Genomic DNA, 8,705 nt, shown 5'->3' with positions numbered 1-8,705 from the left:
CATTGGACGCGTCGTAAGGGGTTGGGTATCCGGGTCGGTCAGGGGGCCTGTTGGTGGTGGAGATGGAGGGGCTGGCAATGGCCGAGCAGGCCGAGTTCACAGAGTGGAGGGAGGGAGGGGGAGGAGTTGGCCGGCGGGGACGTGATGTTGCCGGGTGCGGTGGGCGGAGCTTAGCGCGGCAGACGAGGACGAGACGACCCTACGGACGCCACGGACGGGGGAGATGCGACGGCAATGTCTCCTTTCAGTCAAACAAACTGATGGGGGATAGTGGAGTCGTACAACCAACAACCGACACGTCCCCCTCCCCCTTTCCCCTTTCGGTTGAATCTCCTCCCTCTATGAAACAATCGCGCTTAGCACTTTCTCTGTGGCGGTTTTGAGGGAAAGGGAGGGGTGGGCTTAAAGAGTAATAGAAAGGGGGGGGGGGTAGAAGCCGTTCCCACCCCAGCCATTCCCAATTGAAAAGCCCGAAATTATGCAACTGGCGCCTTACGCGGGCAACCCTCACGACATCGCCCTACGCGAGACAGTTCCGGACTTCCCCATGAGGAGAGCGCACTCTTCTAGCCAACTGTTCCTGGGGTAAATTGCACTCGCTCTCGACCAAATGAATTTCAAATATTGCAGTCTGGTGGATGAGGTCAAGTCCATCTCGGAACAGTGCAGCGCCCTTCTGGGGCAGCTCAAGCAGGCCGAGAACACGCTCCAAAGCCTGGTCGACACACGCGGCCACCTGGAGAAGGACATCGTAAGCAAGCGAAAGAACCTTCACCTGGACCGCGACCGCATCCAAGTGGTACTGTCAAAGAAATGCGCAAAATGGTGTGTTGGTGTGTCGCATTTACAACCAATCATACAATAATAATCGTTTGTTTTTTTTCTAGATTCGACAGCATTACCCTCCGGCAGCTGCTCTCACTGGCTTACATTGAATATCACTGCCGAGAAGCTTGTTTTGTGAGGAAATCACAATAAAGCGAAAAGTGGAGAACATCCTAATTTGCAGTTATATTTAAAACTTTTGACAAAAAAGGGCAGAAACGGTGCATTCTTTTACGCCCCCCCCCCTTCTTCCTCGCAGGGAGTGTGCCGCGAGACCACGCAGCGTCGAGACATACATTTATCTGAACCGGCGCGCCACCTCCACCACGACATCCTTAATCTTTCGATAATCAACAGTGTTCGACTCGAGTGGAGTGATACAGACCCTGTCGGTCCACCCTCTAAATCCACCCACATTTTTTTTGGAAATTGAAATTGAACCTTCTTGTCTTGTTTTTCTTTTTTTTTAAAGTAACCTGGTGGTGACATTAGTGGGTGTAACTGCGCCCATTTGCGAATTGTCTTCGTTAGTCATGCGTGCTATTCGTATTTCCCGCGCTATCCCGTGACTGCGTGACTGCGCTGCCCCACACTGTTGCCAACATGACGACGCCTCACGATCTTGCCAAATTACCACACTTATGAAGCACAGAGCACCACATTTGTCTTGTAAAAAAACCAAGATACGTATAATTTTCTATTTTGATAGTAGGTTACATCGTGGCATCGGTGAATATTGGAGTATATAATATGTTGGCTAAATCACTGGCTGCTGAAGGTTCGGCGTTCCACGTCACACTCCACTAGGAGGAAGAAAAACAAAACTACCTTCAAGCCGTTCTCTCCCTCTTCCATTTCCCACACGTTTCGACCGAGAGCGAAAATGCCGTCGGTAAGTGCCACGCTTCAATTTTAATTTTATGGTTTTAAAGTGATGCAGTTCTACCTATCTAGTCCCGTCAAATCTCACGAACTCGCGTTGTCTGCTGAGTCTTGAAAGTAGTTGTTATTCGTGTCTCGGCAAATCTTTCCTCTACCCGGTACACATCCCGGTACCTTGCCAGCAAACATGGTTAGGAGCCCTTGCCGTTCAATTATTATTTCTACTATATTTCCCCGTCAAAGTTGTTTCATACTAACATCTGCGAATACAATGTAATCTAGTGCCCTTTGTGAGATTTCTTATGAGTCTCATCTTTTACTGATGTTTCGGATATTGATGGATGTAAATACGGGTCCCCGACTGTTGATCGGGACGTATCTTGGTGTCTATTGTACTCCGAGACAATTGTGTACTGTATTGTCCTATAAATTGCATTATTACAGTTTCTGAAGCTTCGGGTGTTCACATATTCAAATAACTCTTTGTTTACGAACTTTGTTGCATACACCGTTTGAGGTTATGATCTCCTATGCCTATGTTGATACCTTCAATCAATGGCACAAAACCTATAACTACTACTCCATGCAAGTCCTCCATTTCTTGGTTTTTGACTGGATGTTGATTTAGTTGAACTGCTTCGTCATATTTTCATCTATTTTGTCAAGCATTTTTCATCATGTGTTCCGTACACATACTGTGTAATGGTGCTCTGTGGCATTGCTCTAACCGTATTGTTCAATGTTTGATTCTATCAGGCAACCAAGAAGGAGGCCCCCAAAAAGACGGCCACGGCCGGAAAGGGCACAGCCGCTGCTGGCAAGGCACCGGCTGCAGCGGCAGGCAAGAAGGCTGCTGACTCGAAAAAGCCCGCTGCGCCCGCCAAGGCCCCAGCAGCTAAGGCCCCTGCAGCCAAGGCAGCTGAGCCCAAGAAGGCTCCAGCTGCTGCACCCGCCAAGGCTGCTGCCCCAAAGCCCGCTGCTGCTGCCCCAGCTAAGCCTGCCGCTGGTGGAGCCGTGAAGAAGGCTGCTGCCACAGTGAAGAAACCGGCACAGCCTAAAAAAGTTCCCGGTGGCGTTAAGAAGCCGGTTCCTAAGAAAATGGTTCTGAAAGGTAAAGGGCAGAAGAAAAAGAAGGTGTCCCTAAAGTTCACCCTCGATTGCACCAACCCCGTTGAAGACAACATCATGGATGTTGCCAACTTCGTAAGTGTTAACCTGTCAGCTGTCTCGCAATTTTGGGCGGTAGTTGTGTCATTTAATTCAATTTGTGGCCTTTACAGGAAAAGTACCTTCAGGAGAGGATCAAGATCAATGGGAAGCTTAACAACTTTGGCAATTCTTTGAACCTTGAGAGGCAAAAAATGAAGATCTGTGTGAGCTCAGAGATCCCATTCTCAAAAAGGTAAACTAAGTTCTTTATATCATTGAGTAGTTGTCATCCCGACATCCTCTAATTTTTGTTATTCCCTAGGTACCTGAAGTACCTTACCAAGAGGTATCTTAAGAAGAACAACTTGAGAGATTGGCTCCGAGTTGTGGCCACAGCTAAGGACACTTACGAATTGAGATACTTCCAGGTAAGCTGTCAAAGTACTAGATTTATGGTCGTATTCGGCACTTATTACACCTATACTTTTTTATGCATCTAATATTGCATTGTAAAATTGAACCTTCTGGTTGGTGTGGCTTTGAGCTACTCCTTCCAGAAATAGCTGTGGAGCTGCTTGATTTTTGTGCAGTTAATTCCTTTGGCTGGGTTCAGAAAGCATATTGACTTCTACTTAGTGAGTCAGAGTGAGGCATATTCCATAACCGCTTGGGTGCTGCAAAGCCACAACTCAGGAGGCAAACCATGTCTTGTAAAGATCTTCCTTAGCATAAGTTTACTTTACATCCTGTGCATATGGGAACTCATTTGTCAGTGAGCTTAATTAATTTCTTGGGGTTGGGCCATGATGCTGCTTATGCTTATGTCTTAATACCCTGAATGAATTTCATTTGAATGAAATGAAGACATTTCTCATTTCTAAAGATTTAAATCTTTCTACAAACCTACAGTTGTAAAGTCCACGTGGTTTCAAGATATTAACTGATCCGGAGAAGGTCAATTATGTTGTGCTATCTTTAAATTGCATCCGTAAGGGGTCCTTAGCTTATCCTTACCTACTTAGATGATTGTCATCTTTGAAAATTGAACTGCATTTTAATTTTTAAATCTTAAGTTCTGTTTTAATAGTGAACTAGTCTGTCTGACTAGCTTAACAGTTCACTGTCAAGTGGTTGGCATATCAGGGGAATCAAGGAATTGCCAGGACTTTCATTTTGTCAGGGAAATGTCAGATCTTGACCTGAAATGACGGTTTAACTTTCTATAAATTCATCTGCCCTCTTTTCACATCTTGAGTCGTTTTAATACTCCCTTATTTGTATAATCTGGAAACTAACCTGCCGGGAATTTTACAGTTGGGTTCGTAGCAACCCTAGTGAGGATGTTCTGTTTTTGTGTTGCTGGCAAATTTTATGTTTTCGTAGTCCTTTTTATTGAGAAATTTGAAGCTAGGTCAGAAATTTGACTTGAGTACCAAGTAATTTATTAAAATACAGATGCTTTAACTGTCATAAATTTTTTTTTGAAAGAGAAGGTTGCCTTGTTAATTTTACCCTATTGTAATTTATTTTGCAAGGGTTTATGCAAACAATACTCATAAGTTTGCATTTCATTACTGAGCATGCGCTGCCGTGAACTTTGATGGACCTGAGCATTAACTATAGATATTTAGTATCCAGGACATAAAAGAGATTCTTGTTTTAAACCCCGCGTGGAATTCTTGTCAAATACCTTTTAAAAATCTTAATTTTCCATTACCTTGACATGGTTGTGTTGTGTTGTGTTGTGTAAGCGTTTCTTCAGTCTATCTAGGTAGTTTTGTGAATACTTGTGAATTGTCAAGATCACTTAGTACTTGAGTTAATGGTAGTAAAGTTGGGAGCCAGTTAGGGTAAGATGCCCAATGATAGACACCTTAAGAGATGCATCTGCCCAGTGATGGACACTCCATTTTCTTGGAATGTTAAGAACGGAGCAAGGTAGTTTGGCGTATTATACCCCGATAGGGGTCTTACTAGAACATTAGTTTCGTGCCAAGATCGTAAAGTGAAAAGTTTGGTTGCAAATCGAGAAGTGTCCAACACTGGTAGAGTACATCACTGTGCACCTTACCCTATACTTGGAATATGTAAATCCCCAGAGCCTAGTTATTGCAAATTCATTGCGTTCAGATCTTATTTCCAATCTAGTTTTTTGAGCATTCGAAGTTTGTACTGACAAAACATTTTCTTTTTCTGTTGCAGATTAACAGCCAGGAAGATGATGATGATGAGGATAATGATTAAGTGTATATGCCTTTAGTGTGTGGTCCAATTTGTTATTTTTCAATAAATTATGCCACTCACCAATTGTCTAGGGTTCTTTCCCTTTCCTACTCCCTCACTAACTGCCTTACTTTTATCCATTGCTTAATTGCACTATCATGAAGATCTCCTGAGGTTCAGGAAAATTTCAGCCTTTTTTCCGGTTTTACAAACGCATGACTTTTTAGCATTCATTTTCTCATTTAATAACAAGAGGTCTCTAAAACCTCATACCAGTAATGTGATACAAGCAAGCTGTCTTGTCCTGCACAGGCATGTTATACAAAAGTTTCACTTCTGTTAGTTTCATACTAATTTTTTGTGACATTTATTTGCCTGTTGAAGAAATATGCCCCTTACTAAATATTAAAGGCAAAACGTTATTTGTAAACTAAGATATCCACTACACACAGTACTGTGAGCAGTCTTGCTCTCCTTCTCCCACAGTTTTGAAGAATTAGGGTTTCTTTTATCACTTACAGTACTGACCCTTTTAGGGGAGAAGAAAATCCTGAAAAACTCGAGTTCTGTACACGGGCTAGTGCTAGTGGCCCTAACCAGGGCGTGCCGGATGTTTCGTAGCCTTTGCCCCCCAGTGTTGCGGGATTGCATACTCGCAAGAGCCGCAGCACGATACATTACGTGCCAAGTGTGAGCAGGCAAAGCTGCAACTCAACTCGAGCGCATGCAAGCAGGAAACACCCTATTGATGGTGGCATATTGGCTACCATGCGTCGTCGAATCGTGAGTAGAGGCCTTTGAGCAACAGGCGTCGTGGGCACTTTGCCGACTTCACATTGTTGACCTGCATTTTCGGCACGTTCACGTGTTCAGTTACGCCGTGCTCCATAACTCCAGCGGTGTTATTGATCCAACTGCTTGAAATTTGCTTTCTTCGGATGGAAGTTTTTCGTTTCTGGAATGGCCGAAATAGCGTCTGCCAACAAAAAAGGATTTCAAGGTAAAGTTCTAGCTGGTGCAAGCGGTCGAATCGGTTAGACCCTTGGGTTAGACGGTTAGACAAGGGGCTGTCCGCCGGTCTTGTAAATGAAAATCGTGATAACTGTTCGTAAAAATTATTGCATTACTGACTGCGGCGGGATCGGTGAGCGCTGTCTAATGGGTTGCCTATACTCCGGCGTTAGTCACAACATTGGCGCTTCACTGACTTAACTGTGTATTCCGCACTTAGTAGTCTGTTTATAAAAATTTGCAATGACGACAGCAGACTTGGAGCAGCAGTTAGACCTTGCCGAGGTGCGGTGCGGCACTCTCAGAGGCCAGCTGGCGCACATGAAGACGCTGTACTCCACGGGCAGTGACGCATTCCAGCCTAGGGTGAGTGTTTGACGGCCGGGAGGGAAGGGGACGCTATACGGCCCTACAGGTTGCCTTGTCGCAGCGACCCTTCTGGGACTCGGGGGAGGCCAAGGAGCCGCGCGCGGCCAGCGACCAGGATAATGCCCACGTCGGCCACCACGCTTGTCCCCCGGCCCCGGGCCGAGCCCCGGCCGCCGTCGCGCCGTGGCCGCTGGCCGGCCCGCCCCCAGCCCTGGTCCGGCCGCTGCCCACCTTCAGCTTCAACCCGCCGCCGCCGCCGCCTCCTACGTTCCTCTCCAAGCCCATGACATGCCTCGCCTCCAACCCCATCGCGGACATCCTGCGTGGGCCTGCGGGGAAGCCTGCCGAGGCCTCTGGCCACTCGCCTCCCTCGGCCGGGCAGCGGGTGGCGGGCGGCAGCCTCGAGCTGCCCCAGCGCTTTCCCGACGGCCCGCGGGTCCGGGAGAGCCCCTGGGGCCTGCTGGACGGCAGTCGTGAAGACAGTCGCGTGTCGGGGGCGGCGGTGGCGACCCGCCCGATGAGCCCGTGGCCCGCGCCCCAGGCAGGGCCGGGCGACTCCCTGGCGCCCAACTACACGCTCACGTCGCTGCTGCGACAACGGCCCTCGCTTTCCAAGCGGCCTCCCCTGGGCGGGCACTTTGCGTACCCGTCGAACACCTTCCCGGAGCTAGGCGTGGAGCAGGCGGCGCGCTCCACACAGACCCAGGGCCTCCCCCAAGGCCTCGCCCAAGGGCTTGTCCAAGGCGCAGCCCGGCGCGAGCCCGAGTGCCCCGTCCTGGCGGCCAGCCCACCGGTCCAGGACTTGAGCGCGCGCCTGGCGAGCTCCTTCCTGCGCGTCGCGTGCCTTGCGGAGGCAGAGGCGGCCACGCAGACGGAGGCGGACGAGGGCTTCGGCGAGGACGCGTCGCCGGTGGCCCAACCAGATGGATCGGCCTCGGCGGCGAGCGTCGCTGGCAGCGAGCGCAGCCCTTGGCACGGGCCGCGGCAAACAGCTGACGGGGCACAGCAGGGATGGCCGCGCTCCCCGCCGCGCTCCCCACCGCCCTGCCCGCCCTCGGGGGCAGACGCGCCCCGGCCCATCCAGCCCGCCGACGATGACGGCGCGCTGTCGTGCCGCTCCTCGCTGGAGGCCGGTCCTTCGGCTGACCTCTTGACCGGAGTGGGGTCGGGGCGCCGCCCGCAACCCCAGGTGGCCTCCGTGCGACCTCTTTCCCCCTGCCCGTTGCCATCCTCGTCCCCGGAACCTGTCCCTGAGTTCCCCGACGATCGTGTGGCGGCGTCCTCGGCATCCTCGGCATCCTCGGCGGTCGTGGACGAGCAGGTGAGCGCCGGTGGGTAGGCTGCCCCGCCGCGCGCCCGCGCGCTGCCCGCCGCCGGCTGCCTACCACCCGGGCGGTTCCGCTGCAGCTACACCGCCCGCTCTAGACTGCTAGCTTCAGCTGCAGCTGCACCGCCCGCTCTAGACTGCTCGCTTCAGCTGCAGCTGCGCCTCCCGCCTGCTCTAGCCGGCCCATGCGGCTGACGCAGCGCGCTTCATTAGCACATGCATGGGCCCACCCGTGCCTATCTGTTTATTCCTTTTCGTAAACACATTGAGGCAGTGACCGACTAGTTTGTCTGTTTTGGTCTTTCTGTGTGCTACCTTTTTTTTTGCGGCGAGCGCGAGAGCGACACATGAGGCGGGTAGATAACGTCGGGTCAACGAATGCAACTTTCCCTCCTGCTCCGACGCCCATGCCCCCCTCGGTTCCTGTTGAGCCGCCGGCCGCCGGCGTGCTGACGACGCCTGAAACCTCTCTCTGATGTCCCACTCGCAGCAGGAGCCGTGGCGCCAGGTCCTGGGGCTGGTGCACGACCTTGCGGAGGACGTGCGGCGGATGGCGAGTGGGCACTCCGCGGCCCCCAGCGCGCTGCGGTCCAGGAGCGCGTCCGAGGAGCCTGTGCAGCAGGAGCAGCAGGGCCTCGAGGAGCAGGGCCAGGCCCGCGAGCCTGACAGCGCCAGGAGCCGCAGCGAGGTGGGCTCCCTCCCCCCTACCACCCCCCACCCGGGTCGAGACCACAACCCCTGCGACGGGTGTGCAATGTGTGGTGGGTGCGGGTATCTCATTTGGTCTACTTTAAATCAAGAACCCCGTTGGACGATATAATCGGCCTGAAAAGCCACAAGGTCGTGTATGGGCCTAAAATTAGACGTGGCCGACGGCCGACTCAGTGATGTACCGTACTGTATTCGGTGTGTACTGTTG

General features: G+C 51.1%; 2 protein-coding genes and 1 long non-coding RNA gene across 4 annotated transcripts; all 3 read left to right on the top strand.

Annotated features, from left to right (window-relative positions):
- The first annotated feature begins 511 nt into the window (after positions 1-511).
- On the top strand, positions 512-1,002 carry LOC127748894 (tektin-4-like). The gene is made up of 2 exons (XM_052264342.1): positions 512-799; positions 888-1,002. Exons 1-2 carry the CDS (start codon positions 611-613, stop codon positions 933-935), a joined length of 237 nt encoding a protein of 78 aa, XP_052120302.1. The 5' UTR covers positions 512-610; the 3' UTR covers positions 936-1,002.
- Positions 1,003-1,552: 550 nt separating this feature from the next.
- On the top strand, positions 1,553-5,163 carry LOC113211375 (60S ribosomal protein L22). 2 transcript variants are annotated; one of them, XM_026429735.2, is made up of 5 exons: positions 1,553-1,717; positions 2,464-2,910; positions 2,988-3,109; positions 3,179-3,284; positions 5,059-5,163. In XM_026429735.2, the coding sequence occupies exons 1-5, from the start codon at positions 1,709-1,711 to the stop codon at positions 5,098-5,100; spliced, it is 726 nt and encodes a 241-aa protein (XP_026285520.1). In that variant the 5' UTR covers positions 1,553-1,708; the 3' UTR covers positions 5,101-5,163. The 2 variants fall into 2 exon arrangements, with proteins under 2 accessions (XP_026285520.1, XP_026285521.1); XM_026429736.2 differs by lacking the exon at positions 1,553-1,717 and adding an exon at positions 1,762-1,897.
- Positions 5,164-5,727: 564 nt separating this feature from the next.
- Positions 5,728-6,595, top strand: LOC113211381 (uncharacterized). The gene is made up of 3 exons (XR_008010836.1): positions 5,728-5,862; positions 5,953-6,079; positions 6,347-6,595. It is a non-coding gene; the product is annotated as an uncharacterized LOC113211381 (long non-coding RNA).
- The last annotated feature ends 2,110 nt before the right edge of the window (positions 6,596-8,705 follow it).

This window comes from Frankliniella occidentalis, unplaced genomic scaffold (assembly GCF_000697945.3).
Source record: "Frankliniella occidentalis isolate FOCC.00 unplaced genomic scaffold, Focc_3.1 Scaffold18, whole genome shotgun sequence".
Lineage (NCBI taxonomy): Eukaryota > Metazoa > Arthropoda > Insecta > Thysanoptera > Thripidae > Frankliniella > Frankliniella occidentalis.
The sequence above is the reverse complement of the archived record's forward strand: the minus strand, read 5'-3'. Positions and strand labels throughout refer to the sequence as shown.